Source organism: Alnus glutinosa, chromosome 9, assembly GCF_958979055.1.
Source record: "Alnus glutinosa chromosome 9, dhAlnGlut1.1, whole genome shotgun sequence".
Lineage (NCBI taxonomy): Eukaryota > Viridiplantae > Streptophyta > Magnoliopsida > Fagales > Betulaceae > Alnus > Alnus glutinosa.
The window spans coordinates 8390758-8405870 of NC_084894.1; the positions used below are offsets into that span (position 1 = coordinate 8390758).

At 35.3% G+C, this 15113-nt stretch overlaps 1 protein-coding gene and 1 non-coding gene across 2 annotated transcripts; both read right to left on the bottom strand.

Annotated features, from left to right (window-relative positions):
* Nucleotides 1-1645: 1645 nt before the first annotated feature.
* On the bottom strand, nt 1646-11529 carry LOC133878451 (protein RETICULATA-RELATED 1, chloroplastic-like). The gene is made up of 7 exons (XM_062317010.1): nt 10674-11529; nt 10415-10513; nt 6853-7073; nt 5748-5817; nt 5376-5455; nt 3589-3653; nt 1646-2255 (listed from the first exon to the last, which is right to left on the bottom strand). The coding sequence occupies exons 1-7, from the start codon at nt 11229-11231 to the stop codon at nt 2062-2064; spliced, it is 1287 nt and encodes a 428-aa protein (XP_062172994.1). The 5' UTR covers nt 11232-11529; the 3' UTR covers nt 1646-2061.
* Nucleotides 11530-11775: 246 nt separating this feature from the next.
* Nucleotides 11776-11857, bottom strand: TRNAS-GCU (transfer RNA serine (anticodon GCU)). Its single transcript has one exon. It is a non-coding gene; the product is annotated as a tRNA-Ser (tRNA).
* Between the last annotated feature and the right edge of the window lie 3256 nt (nt 11858-15113).

A 15113-nucleotide genomic window follows, 5' to 3' on the forward strand; every position in this document is an offset into this window, starting at 1 on the left:
TCTCCATAATCCACAATGAAATTTTAGTGAGATTAAAACAATAAAATTCACATTACAACTTTCTTGAGCATATATTATGGAAAAGGATTTTTTTTTTTTTTTAGGTACATATAATTCAAAACAAACAAACAAAAAAGTTGCTAAAAATAAAATTACAAGAGGGGAGGTGGGTCTTTTGGTCTTTCCTACTAACAATTTGGATAGAGGGAGGAGGAGGGGGAGGAGGATAGATAAGAATGCGGTCAGAGTGTGATCTGCTATGATCATTTTTTTTTTTTTTTTAATTTTTTTTTTTAGTAGGCACAAAAGTTTGAACTTCTATTAATTTTCAAGCTTCTCAAGATAAAGATACTAAGGTAGAGTTGATGATATCGGAGATTAGAGAAAATATCCTCCGGTCTTAAATGATAAGAGAATTTTGTAGAGCCATAATAACAATAATAAAATCTTCTTCAAGGATGAAATGATTAAGCTGAAGCGAAGCTGCTAGAGAGGTAGCTAACTGTTTTATTTTGTCATAAACAAATTTCTGAAGACGTGGTTGCAGATTATAGCGAGCCAGTGGTTTGGGCCTTAGCCCAAAGTTGCGGTCTAGTTCGGTCATATGCTCGGAGAGGGTTGGGTGAGCGAGCATACGGTTAGCCTATCAAAATTTAGAATCCAATCTGGAACAAAATTTATCATCTATTTTTAATTTTTCTGTTTGGCTAAGAGCTGTCAAAATTCATTTATCTTTATTTTTTCAAAACTATTATTTAGTAAGAAATTCTGATTGTCGAGTTATAAGACAAGACAATTCAAGGTCCGCAATAGAGTTCCGTTCAAGATCATATATTTTAAGGAAAAAATTATATCTATGACATTCGAAGAGAACACCAGGAGAATACCAGGAGATGTTCTAACATTTTTCATTTTTTTTTTAGTCTCATTATTTCACAATCTAATCCTTTTGTCGATTATCTCTTATCTTGAATTCGGATTGATAAGTGCATTGTTGTGGCGGTGGTGGCTAATGGCTATAGCAAATGGTGTCTGTGTCATGTAGGGCATGATGTTTGAAGAGGTTGCGCTGACGCCGCTGATGCCATCATGATAGTCGTGGGCATCGTGGCTTACCACTGATGGCTATGCTAAAGGCCGAAATTGCTAACCAATATGATTATATGAAGTAACGGAGGCGTTTGCGGGAGCAATTTTTTTTGTATTATTTTTTTTTTCTTTTTAATTTTACTCAAAATTATGAACACAGAAGAAAAAAAGTGTAGAAAAAAATTTGAGTTGGGTTGAAAAGAAATTAAGTAGAAGGCAAACATGATTTGATTTCTACAAAAAAAAAAACACACAAAAATAATTGAGTTTAGAACCGTTTCCAAACAGCCCCGAACCTTCTAATTCCAGAAAAATATACTTTTAAAGTGCATTGTCATATCGATTGTAACACTAAGACCGACAATTTGACATGTCCCAAAATCAAATATGAAATTAACATGTTAAGATTAAGAGGTTTGATCTGTTTAATTAAATAAGTCGACTTGAAATTGTCCTATAGAATTTTATACACATGCCTCAACACGACTCTAACTCAACACGTAAACACAAATTATTACCCCTACTGAACGATGCTAATGGCAGGAAAGAGCACACCTGAGAGGAGCCAATATCTGTTTATTAAAATAATTCAGATAAATTCCCTACTTTGGTGAGCCTGTTCACACAATTCAGCATAAAGTTCTATCGGTATGTCGAACTAAAGAAGAAAAAGAGAAAAAAAATTACATGTAAAAACAAAAATGATGACTATAAAATAAAAAATAAAAAATTGAGCTTGATTTATTGATCGATTATTTAAGCACAAACTCTCATCCTTGTAATATAGTAAGCCAAACTAAAAGGGGAGGCTAATACACAGAACTAAAGCTAGACTTTGAAGAACCTACCCTTAATTTGACAAATGAAAATCATTTCATAAAAAAAAATTGGCAATTGAAAAGTAATTGCTGTAATAGAGACGTGCTTTTATTGATATCTAGATTACTTCTTATTTTTTGCTGTATAGAGATGCTATTGTACCCCGCTCCATTTAGCCCAATCTACAAACTGCATACCACCATAAATATTGTTGGCAAATCTCACACCTACGGTAAAAGCCATTGCGACAGGTGGAACCTGCTTTGCCAAAGATGATGTTTCAACCAGACGTTCCAGTCCATTTAGAATTTGATATCGTGTGTTGGAAGACACGGTAAGAAAAACACCTGAAAAAGGGAGCAAGCTTAAGTGATTCCAGTAGATGAAAGAACAATATTCCTCCCCCCCACCCCTCCATCATTTACGTATGATTTGATTTCTCGTAAACTGGGCTCGCACTTAAAATTGTGTACTAATTTTTATAAGTTGTAGAGGTCAGAATTAGATGCATGCGCATGTTACATAAGAAAGGAAGAACAATCCCAAGAATGAGCATTCTATGTATACCAAACAAAATGCCAGAACTGCAGATATCTAGATTGGAAATAATCTATTAAGAAATTACAATACAAATTCTGAAGACGAGATGGTGAGTATCCATGTTTGCCTTAGCTAGCAGTACCAACCAACCAAAAGTTGTCCACGTGCATCATTTCAGCCATCATCTTCTTTAGTATAGATTACGTATCTCAGTCCATCCCAAATATTCTATAGCAGCAACTACAGGTTGCCCAAATCCAAACAAAACTTCTCACCAAATAGTCTATTCTATTCTATTCTTTCTTTTTTTATATAAAAATAAAAATAAATAAAAACATTTACTAAGAGGAAGAGCAAACCAAGAAGAACTAATAATGTGTATACTTCCAGACAAGAGTTGCCATACTTCATCACTATCAACTGCTATTCACGTTGTTGAATCTGAAACGTGGTACAAAATCTCAATAGACTAATTTCAGTGATTCAACAAGTCCCCTCTATCCCTCTCATCTACAAAGTTTTCTGGGAAGTACGAAAGCTACATTTATGAGATTTTCACTCAAGTCTACTATAACACTATTTTTCTAAGCAAACAATCTATTATAATTACATAAACCTACCTCCGTCTCTCCAGACCGTCAGGTAAGTGGTGTTCCCATTGTGCATATTACAATGATTTGTGTACTAGGTAACTTACTGCCTGCCTTTGACTAGGGTATCTTCCTCCGGATTAATCAAATGTGCAAGCCAACAGATTGTGTTTCACCAACCAAAAATAAATAGCCTCCGAATTTATGTATGCAAGTCAGCAAGTCCAATGGCCACAATACATATCTATCCACTTCATTATGAATTAGAATTTCAAGCTTTCCAAATATGAATAGAGGCTTAAAAGGTTAAATTTTTCTTTGCAATTTGAAACCTTGTATCTTGCATATATTAGGAAAAAAAAGCTAATATAGACGATAGGCAAAAGCCAAAGAACCTTCTTACAGTGAACACCTTAGCACCATGATTTCATACTCAAAAGCAACTAAAACAGAAAGCTAATATAGACTACAGAAAGTAGCTGTCAGGAGCCTGCTAGTACAAAATTATAAATAAAATATATTGGAATATGAATAGAAGGGTCATACATACCCCAAAGAACAGCACTTTGCACAAGAGGAGGCACAGGTATGTCCTCTTCCGATTTCTTTATACTCCTGATCACACACAATTAAAAAGACAAGTTGTTATTTCTTTCAAAAAAAGGGGGTAAAAGGCAAGGCTAAAACAGCCCACATGTATTCATTTAGATTAAACACCAAAGCAGCTTGGGCGTAATAGTAAGAATTAATAAAGAGGAAATCATGTTCGTGACAACATATTATAAAAAGGAAGATCTTAGAGCTTGCTTTTTTAAGATAAATTTCTGAGATTAAAATCTTATTTCTACAGTTTGGCTAGCAACATGATGTGTTCCATCAGTAAACTTCTCCATAATACGTGCAATCATGCATCATTATATAAGAAGTTCCATTAAATTATTTTTTAAGAGGACCAATGTCCATATGAGTAGAAAGATGGCATGTGAGTCTCATTAATAGGAAATAGACGAAATCGTATTTATGTAAAATGTAAAGCAAATACAAGTTATCAGATGTATGTATATACTCCCCAGACAAAAATTTCATTTCAAAGATATGAACGAGTCATGTCCCAAAGCGTGTATGTGTGATTTTTTTGGGAAAAGTACACATAACCCCCTCAAACTACCACCTCATTGTCAATGTACCCCCCAAACTACCAATTGTGTCAATGTCCCCCCTTAAACTACCAAAAAATGTCAATGTCCCCCTAATGACAAAAATGTCCTTCATAAAATTATTAAAATAAAATAAAAACAAAAAAAAATTATTAAAAAAATACAAAATACAAAATTTTATTCCAAAAAAATAATAAAAAATTAAAACTGTTTTTTATTTATTTTATTTAAAAAAAAAAAATTAATTTTCAGTATTTTTTTTCGTTTTTTTCTTTTAAAAAAAATTGTTCTTTTTCGTTTTTTTAATTTAATAAAAACTGGGTTTTTTTTTTCATTTGTTTTAAAAAAAAAATTTAGTTATTTTTTGTTTTTTCGTTTTTTTTTTCTTTAAAAAAATTGTTCTTTTTTGTTTTTTAATTTAATAAAAACTGGTTTTTCTTTTTTTTTTTTTTTTCATTTTTTTAATTTTTTTTTTAAAAAAAATAAATTTCTGTTATTTTTTGTTTGCTTTTTTTTTTTTAAAAAAGAATAAAAAAATTGTCCTTTTTTATTATTATTTTATTTTTCGTTTTTTATTTGATTTTTTAAAATATATATATATATATATATTTTTTATTATTTTTTTTGTAAGTTTTTTAGTTTTAGTTTTAATTTTTTGAATTTATGAGGACATTTTTGTCTTATTCAAAAAAAATTAGGGTCCTTTTTGTCTTTTTGTTGGTCTTAGGGGGGACATTGACATTTTTTAGTAGTTTAGAGGGGGAGATTAACACAATTGGTAGTTTAGGGGGTACATTGACAATTGAGTGGTAGTTTGAGGGGGTTATGTGTACTTTTCCCGATTTTTTTTCTTCAGAATTACCCGTGACTAAAAAACAAAAGACAAAATGCAAAGTATAAATTTGAAATTTATGTTTGTTGATCTAATCCAAATTATTATCATAGTTTGTTCATTAATGGAATTAAAAGCTAATGCCCCTTAGCCAAAGCGGTAGATTGTTCATCATAACAAGTTAGACATCTTCTCGTGTGTGTGTGTGTGAGAGAGAGAGAGAGAGAGAGAGAGAGAGAGAGAGAGTCATCAATGTAAGATATATTCTGGAATAATACCTTGAGGGTAAGACAAAGAAACAACAATGAAACAGAAACAAATATGGGGAATATCCAAATAGAAGCTTACCGTTTGGCATTCATGATCATATTTGCAATACCTTGGCCAATAAGACCACATCCAAATCCAACTGATCCATACAACACACCCTGGATCCAGAATGCGCCAACCAAATTAATTAAGCATAGAAAATAATTTGCAATATATTGATACTTGAACCCATCTTTGGGCATACAGACAACTTAAAATTGTGCAAGAAACTGGTACTAAAAAGTCAGTTTTAAAGGTAATATGAAACAAGATATCACAATGAACACCAAGGAGGGAGCCAAGAACTCCACCCCACCTTTCGCCTAGCAGGTGAATTTTCCACAAGATTTATAGTCCAGAAGGCAACTAAGTAGTTCTTGGTTCCTCAAAAAGTTCAATCACATACGGTACCTTATAGAAGTATGTGGCAATCCGCTGCTTCACTGAGAATTTACATCCTGGCCTTTCAGCTTCAAAAACACTGCATTAGAGGAATATTTTGCCATGAATGAAGCACTCACAATCATCTAAAGCTTCACGCAAGAAGAATAATATGAAGTTCAGTACATTTAAAATTCTGCTAAAAGAGATACCAAGAAGAATATTTATGAGGTCCCCACATACTATCTATGGGTCCTGGGGTTGGCCAATGAGATTCTACCCCTTCAGTGTTACTAGTTTATGAGGATATCAATCAATACTATTAAGGTTTTTCTTACTATAATGTATAGATTTAACCTTGTTGGTTATTCATGATCTAAGACACTAGGACAGTAATGTTTTACCAGTAGGCCCGGTGCAATTCTTGAATGCTCAAGACATTACTTTTAGTGTCTGTTTGGTTTAGCTGTTCTAAAACGCGTAGTTTGAATATTTTCAAAATGTAGTTTATGAAAACTACATTTTGAAAAAATTCAAATTGCACGTTTTGGTGAAATCATGATTGAACCCTTAAAATTGTGCATTTTTAAAATACACCCCTTGCCAACAGTTTGAAAACGTAGAATTTCAAACCGTCATTTTTTTCAAATGCACTCCCAAATGAAACACTTTCAACAATTTTGTTTTAAAAACTCACTTTTCGCCTCCGAAATTGCGGGGCCAAACGCACTCTAAGTTTAAAATCACGGTGTTAAAGATTATATTGTAGCACCTAGGTTTGAAGTCTTGTCTATATCCATCAATCAACTCTTTTCCATAAACTCCATAACTTAGCTTCTAAGCAGCTAGATTTTGTATTCAGCTATACTACTACCATTTATTTCCGTTAAAAAATTATCCAACTGTCAACCATCCAAATCACTTATCCCACGCCTTCATACAAACTAAAGCAAACTAAAACGGTTACACCTTATATCTAAACAACCACTGATCTAGTATAAAAACTTATCTTGCACAACAAAGCAAGGAGCATACAGCCAAGGACAAGCAGAAGTATGAGATCAATAACTACAGAATTAAAATTTAGCTGGATGAAATGAAATGAAAAACTTCACAGTGCCAGTATGCAACAAACCTGCTGGGAAGAGCGGCACAAGCCTGTTGCACGCGTCCAAGTAAACCTCTTGATGTGGATGGCTTCCCAAAACGAGCATACGGTGCTAACAAACCAACCAAAGCAATGTCCACGACCACACCAACTAAAAGATCTGCAGCATACAACTCAAACTCTGACCAGAAATCCTTGCCTCTTTTCTGAACTTCCGCAAATGTTGCACAACAAGAATCTATGACTATCTGCACGGCACCAAATAAACAATACACACAGTTACAGTCCAAGTGGGGATGTTTTTAGGGCTATTCCCACTGCAAGCGATCAAACTAAATGAGTGATGTAGGAGAAAATCATGCATAAGTTTGAAGATTATTTCTTGAATAACATCAGCCCAAGAATGGAAAGAATTGTACAAATTATTTGAATATTATGTTTAGAGTAATATATTTTATTTTCTGTACAATAATTTTACTTTGTCTCCAAGTTTACGGTTATGTTTTGTATTTTTATTTCTTTCTTTTTCTCCAAGTATTCTGCTTGGCGAATACTCAAACTTTGCCTATATAAAGGCACATTTGTATTATTTTGGAATTAAGTTTTGAAGTATCAATTAAATTTTAAGTTTTTCAGAATTATTTCTCTGTTTGCTTATTGGGGCAATTAGGGGTTATTTCTTCCCTATTTGTTATTTTCTCTCTTCCTGAATTCTCTTTTCTATTTTCAATTCATAGTTTCTGATGCTATCATACGCTGTCAAAACAACCTTAGTTCTGCCCGGCGTCAGTTAGTATCAGAGCAAGCGTCTTCTTGGAGTGAATTTTCATCAGTTTTTATGACTAGTGATCGTGGTTGGCATAGACAAGTTCCAAATGAGGAAGTCTCCTACCATGAATGCAGTGTAAAATACGTGATAATTGAAGACTTGTAGAGGTAGGTTGCAGAGTTAACCTAGCGTCTAGCGGCGCAAAACATGGAGATGAATTGCGATATTGACGATCGCAATTCAGAATCCAGTTTTGAGAACTCGTATTACAACCCTGTTCTGTTTTGGGAACAGCGTAATCGAGATAAGCGACATGGAGACTTAGGCTTCCGAGTTGAGCTTCCTGAATTTTCTGGCACTTTCACTGCCTTGACCATTGTTAGCAAGTCTCAAGCCCATCTACCAAATTCATCTTATGTAGAGGAGGATGACAAATTTATTGAGGAAGATTTTTCTGTAGATTGGGTCTCTCCACCAACCTATGACATCTATCCTAACGAAGATGATTTATTGAATAAGGTAAGTTTTGTAGTTGATGCAATAAAATTTATTGAAGAAAATAATGACTACCATGTGTTTAATGAAAGTCCACATAACGAGGGATTTCAGTTGAGTAATGAGGAAATTAGTTATGTCGATTTCTTTGGGATTAATTTTTTTTATTATCAAATTCTCATAGTAATAAGTTGGATGTTGGTTTCAACGTGTTGGATGACAATTTTAATTTGTGGTTAAAAAAGAATTGATAATTCTTTGAAGACTTTTATGGAGCGTGAATTGGAGAAAATAAATGAAAGACGCGAGAAGATTGATTTATTTCAAGTTGGTGTGAGAATATTTATATCTATTATTTATAATCAAATTGTGATGGGTTGCAACTTGTTTATCTTCTTGTTTCAAGTTATTTTGGTATTGTGAATTACATGATGGAATAAATTGATCGGATATCCAAAAGATCGAGGCAAGGATTATTCGAATTCAATGATGAATTCTTTCCAACCCGGTGAAATTGATGCAGGAGAAAATCAGGCATAATATTTGAAGATTATTTATTGAATAAGATCAACCTGAGAAATGAAAGAACCGTACAAAATATTTGAAAATTATGTTTAGAATAATATATTTTACTTTTTGTACAATAATTTTACTTTGTCTCCAACTTATAAAAAAAAATAAAAAAAAATAAAATAAAATAAAATTTACTTTGTCTCAAAGTTTACGGTTATGTTTTGTATTTTTTTTTCTTTCTTTTTCTCCAAGTATTCTGCTTGGCGAATACTCAGGCTTTGCTTATATAAATGCAGGTTTTTATTATTTTGGAATCAAGTTTTGAAGTATCAATTAAATTTTAAGTCTTTCAGAGTTATTTCTCTGTTTGCTTATTAGGGGCAATTAGAGGTTATCTCTTCCTTACTTGTTATTTTCTCTTCCTGAATTCACTTTTTTTATCTTCAATTCATAATTTCTGCTGCTATCATTCGCTGTCAAAACAACCTTAATTCTGCCCGACGTCAATGAGTAATGTTATAATGTGGGTTAGCTTAAGAGAACAAGTGAATTTGACATAGTGGAAGCAATAGAAAAGAAAAGAAGATCAATGCCTTCAATTCTAACACTTAACAAGCTAAGGTATTATTTTTGAAAGCAAAGAAAACTTGAAAGGCCGATGGAGGAGATTTTATCTTTATTTTTTAGAACTTTGTATCTGTGGACAGTTGCTTATATAACTCCTTTGTTGATTGAGAAATGCTACATGTACTTAAACTTTTACAAATGAAGCCTTACTAAGATGATGTGGAGCTTATTCATTAGTATTCGTAACATTTTTTTTTATTAATTGTTTTTATCATCTCCAATGAATAAGCTACACATCAATTAGTAAGGCTCTCTTTGTAAAAATTTAAGTACATGTAGCATTTCTCTTATCGATTAGTTATAGCGTTTTCCTTACTCTTTTTGCTTCTTCTAATTAGGTGTTTTCTTTCGTAAACTCAATGTGTATTTAGGGGCGCCTTACACTTTTAATGATATTATCGATTACTTATATATATATATATTCAATAATTCATTCTTCCAAAACTTGATTTTTCAATACAACCAATACCTTTTTTTTTCTTTATTTCTTCTTCTTCTTCTTTATTTATTTATTTATTATTGTTTTTTTTATAATAGTAAATACAAGGCTTAAAAAAGAAAGAAACTAATGCTAGAATCAATCTAAAGATGGACATTTTCTAAAATATGGAAAACTTAACTGGGCATTAATCTAAAGATGGGAAATCATAAAGTTGGAAAATTAAAACTTAAAAGACAAGTCCTAATCTAGTACGAGAAATATTTTTTGATAAGTTGATTTCTTTTGATAAGTAGGAAATATTAATGCTAAGATTAATTCAAAATAAGAAAAGATCTCAGTTGAGATGGTGAGCAATTAGGAAAAAGTTCCCATATGAATACAGCTGCCCAAATCTGCTTGAGCCAAGCTTCAAGCAGGCTCTCTTGTTGGTGCTCCGCTTGAGTGCCCCTCGATTGGTGCTCGAGCAGAGCATTTTGTTTTGCTCCGCTTGAGCGGGCACTCAAGCGGAGCACTCTATTTCGGCTCCGCTCGACTGCTCATCAAGCGGAGCATTCTGTTGCTCAATCTCTTGCCACCGCTCAAGCGCTCGGCGCTCGAGCTGTGCAATCTGCTTGCACCGTTTTCGGGCAGCCCCTCAGGCGGTCTAAAGGAACCGCTCAAGCAGTGCGCGGAGGCTGTCTTGCATCAGAATTGTACAAATTATTAAATAAAACGAAATAAAATAGAAGACACCCAAAACAAACCTCTGTTCCGACTTTGAAAAGAAAAGAAGGATCAGCCAGCATTCGGTTACGAAGCATAGAGCAACACTTGATCAAAAAGCCTAGTGGCCAAACCGACCCCTGCAACATGAAATGCCACAATCAACAAACATCAAATATTAACTAATGAGGTTTAATTCTTTCTTCGGTTTCAATATGCCAATTTTTCTCAGCAACCAAACGGAGCCTATTAAAAGAACAACAAAATTCCCAAACTTTCTGCCCCCAATCGCATGCGCACCTGCAAGTCCAAGTACCGCTCAAGAAGCAGTTGTCGAATCCCAGTGGTCTTGGCGGCCTCCATCATATCCAAAGGAAGCTCAACCCCTCGAGCCTCCGTCTCCTTCATCACCTCCTCGAACTTCAATATCGGCCCGAACTCCCTCTCCTCCTCTTCGTCACCACCACCACCGCCGCCACCACCATTTCCAAACGAATCTCCACCACCTTCGCCGCCGCCGCCGCCGCCACCATCAATCAAATCCCTAACCTCCTCTCTCAAACTATCATTCTGCCCCTCCTCGGACCCGGTGATCGCCTTCGCCACGGACTCCGGCCCGACGCGTCGGAGGCTGAGCCCGTGGCTATTGAGCGGTGAATAGTGTCGTTGTGAGTGGAAAGCGACGAGCTTTAGCGGAATGTTTGTGGAGTGATCGGCATTAGGGTTCTGCTTGGGTCCAGTGAGTCTAAACTGGAGGGCGAGGATGTGGCCACGTGGCGACGTCGGATTGGTGGTGGCGATGTCGTCCCAGAAGTTGCAAACATGGGAGGTTGTGAAGCTCGGAGAACAAAACGACATACCGTTTGGGGCCGCGTAGGGAGACTTGCGAATGGAAATGGAGGCTACCCCAAGAAATGTTCAAAAGAGAGGGGTTTTTACGAGGTTTTTGTATCGCAGCAGCGGCAGATGGTTAGGGACTAGGAAGGGTCAAGTGACTCAAGTCAAAAGAAATGGCGGCTAGCCCAAGAAATGTTCACAAGAGACGAGAGAGGGGTTTGGAATTCTCATAATACACTCACAACCCTACATAATTCCTACTTACATGTGTGGGACTCATGTGCATGTGCGTGAATTTCATGCACATGGTCCCACACATGTGAGTGGAATTATGCAGCAATTGTAAAGCAAGCAGGTTTTGGCGACCTTTTCCCCTATAAATGTTGACAAGAGAGAGCCATTTCCCCGAGAAATGTTGACATTTTGGCGATCTTTTTGTAGAAAAGCGGCGGCAATAGGTAGGGACTAGGTAGGGTCAAGTACAGGGAGATGAAGAGGCCCAAGAGGGTGATCGGTATGAAGTAAAGATTTTTTTTTTAAATAAAAAAAAAAAAGACTTTATATCCGTCGCCTGAGAGATTCGAACTCTCGCGGGGAGACCCCATGTACTTAGCAGGCACACGCCTTAACCACTCGGCCAAAGCGACGGTTTATGTCTAACCACAATTAAGCTAAATATATAAATGTGTTTCTTTAGATTCCTCACCTAAATTTACCAATAAACGAAATTATCTCTATTTTTTTTTTTCACGGTTCCAAAAAACACACTTTTCAAATACATTAAAAAATAATTAAAAACACAAAAACACTCTTTTGTAGGGGTAGGACCTAAACCACTTCCACAAACATCTATTTATAGTGTCAATCTTACTTAAGCCTGTGTTTTTTCAAAATAAATAGATGTAACCCACATAAAACATTTTTTAAAATGTGAACTCTACCAAAAAAGAGGGGTGGGCATTTTGGCTGCCTACCAAGCTTCAAGTCCATCACCACATCGCCATCGTTGGTTGGCAAAAGAAAGAATTCAGACATTGTCCAGTTGGTAGGCATAAATGATCCTAAAATGTCGGTATTCCAACCTGACCTGACAAGGGATAAAACAAATATTTTAATAGTTTACTCAAATGTCATCGTTTTGTACCAACCAAAAAATGGTGATGTTTTACATGGGTATATATTCATCACAATCAAACCTTACATCACTTCAATCACTCACCACTCTTCACTAGAGTTCGAACGCCCATTTTTCTCTCACTCTCTAGAAGCTTCCCCTTCTCCCCATATCACTCACTGGTCACTGATGCTCACACTGTCGTCTATGACCTTGTCTCTTCATGACTATTTTCATGTGTCGTGAGCCCATATTCCGCCTATCGTCATCTACCGCTATTGACTTGGCGATAGCAGTAAACATAAAAAATGCCATTCAGTCGAAAAAAGTCCATGAAATTTTTGACTTTTTGGCTTTAGTGGTGGTGAGGGGTGACAATCCCATTTCCACCACCAAATTCATCGGTATCGAGCCCTACTAGAAAACACTTCTCAAAATACTTTTCCCTTTATGCTACATTAAAACATTTTTTCAAAAAAGAAAAAAAAAAAAAAAAAGGACTTGCCCGAATACATTCACAAACATATCTTTTAATAGTTGCCAAATTGTATTTAAATTTCTTGAATCATTGTGAATAAATGAATCACAACACTAATTTGGTATTTTCTTAACATGCATTTCTTCTTCCTCTTTTTTTTTTTTTTTTTTGTCTTTATGTTAAATCATCAAGATAATTAGGAAGTCACGATTTGTCGTTATCCGAGAAGCTCAATGAAAAAAGTTAACATACCATCTTCAAATTACTACTCAATTGATAATATCTCCCAAACTACTAAAAATTGTCAATATCCCACAAAAATACCCTTAATAATAATAAAAAAAAAAAACTAAATACACACACACACACACACACACACACACACACACACACACACACACACATATATATATGAGGGAGGTTGACCTCAAACTACCACCTTGCATATTTGAGGCCATCTTTTGTGTTTATCATTGTGGCCGGTAACAGGTAACTGAAGGCAGAATTGGTAATGGATGAGTCGGCGATAATGGTTCCTACTTCTTACCCTTTTGCCTATTAGAATGTTGGTGCCATCTTCAAGGGTTTCTTAGAAGACGATCTTTCCTTATACTTCATATGAATTCATGAAACCTTGAAATAAATATCTTGAAATGTATGTGTCAGCACCTACAAAGTAGTTTGCAGCATCTCCACCCCAAATCAAAGGAAATGATTTTCCAGTGAGGTTGAAGCTAATAGCTAAAGAGTTTTGAGATATGAAAGTTTTTAAATTGTACTTCCCACGATTAACGATGGGAGATGATGCTTGTATTTATAATTGAAAACAAGACAACTAAAAATCATTTATAAAATTCAAAACTTAAACTACACAATCTTATCGTGAGCTAGAATCTGGTATCACTATCTTGTATTTGAATTTTGAGTTGTTAAATATACAACATTACCTTCATTTGAAAATTGCTAATGGATGATCTTGGCCCTGTTTGCTAACCCCCTCCCCCTCCCCCACCTTCGGCCCTTTCCCCCATAGTACGATGCAGCATGTTGTAAAATTCAAACAGAAACAAATGATGAAGCTTCATTTTTTCAATTCTCATTTTACCCCCAACCCAAAAACATCAGAAAATTCACAAAAAGCTCTTGTATCCAACTCCTGATCTCTCACAGAACTTTATGCAGATGGTAATTTCCACTTTTACCCCTCATTTCCTTCTCCATTCTTGCAATCCATATTTCCCTGCACAATGCTTAGACCTTCGTACCCCTAAAAGTTATGCACCCCAAAGTGAACGGACTGACCGAATCCATCTCCTTCGTCTAAGCACTTCTCCCCAAACCTCTCACACCATTGCATCCGTCTACCTCCATCAATTACCCAACGTCTCCTACATTTACGTCTCAACCACTCTGGGATTCTCAACTAGTCACTATACGATACGCTCCAGCCGTTTTTCCCATCGCCGGTCGTTTCAATCTACTCCCTCATCAGACCGTGCGAATCAACCTTGGTATTTTGATTTTCGCAATCTTCCTTCATTTGCCTATAAATGGATCTAAGCTCTTCCTCAAGGCAGCAACAACCGGTGGTGCATAGTGGGTCGAAGGGCTTTTGGTTTGCACGGGAAACCAAGTGCTTTGCCTCTGGCGGTGCATGCCTGGCCCGACGATCGACGACTTCTGCAACCACGGGTCCAACTACCAGATCAAGTTCACAGGTGTGTAGCTTAATTATTCTTTTCGGTTCATCTCTTTCTGGGCTGCTCTTCCTCATGATTTGGGTATTTCGTGAATTAACTTGTTTTTCGGTGTTTTGGGTTTGGATGGGCGTTTCGCTTTTTCATTATGTTTTTTTTTTTTTATCTGTATGCAGTGTTTTGTGATTTCACTGATTTGGGTATTTCGTGAATTAACTTGTTTCTTGGTAATCTGGGTTTGGATGGGCGTTTGATTGTCGGGCTATTTGTGTAATGACATAATTTCTAAGAAATAATTATATGGGTTGAGGCATATTCAAACTTGTAAACTGCTTGCTTTTTTAACAGATTATTTGCAAAATGGAAGAATGCATGAAAGCTAGGAAAAACGAAATTATGAAAAAGCATTTTGATAGGACAGAATAAGAGAGTGGTTTATATGACTTGAGGGCTGCAAATCTAGGAAAAATGAAATTATGAAGCTCAAATGAAAACTCAGTAGCATCAATATATTGAACATATGAAATAAACATATATCTAATATGAGAAATATGTAGAAAAAAAAGAAAGAGAGCATGAGATCAATAGCATCAATATATTGAACATATGAAATA

Excerpts from the sequence above, each read along its gene's own strand:
- LOC133878451 (XM_062317010.1), bottom strand. The coding sequence starts at position 11,231 with ATGTCGTTTTGTTCTCCGAGCTTCACAACCTCCCATGTTTGCAACTTC. Across the intron at positions 5,818-6,852 it reads TGTGCCGCTCTTCCCAGCAG|TGTTTTTGAAGCTGAAAGGC; the intron begins GTTTGTTGCATA and ends CCTCTAATGCAG. Across the intron at positions 3,654-5,375 it reads ATGATCATGAATGCCAAACG|GAGTATAAAGAAATCGGAAG; the intron begins GTAAGCTTCTAT and ends GTGTGTGATCAG.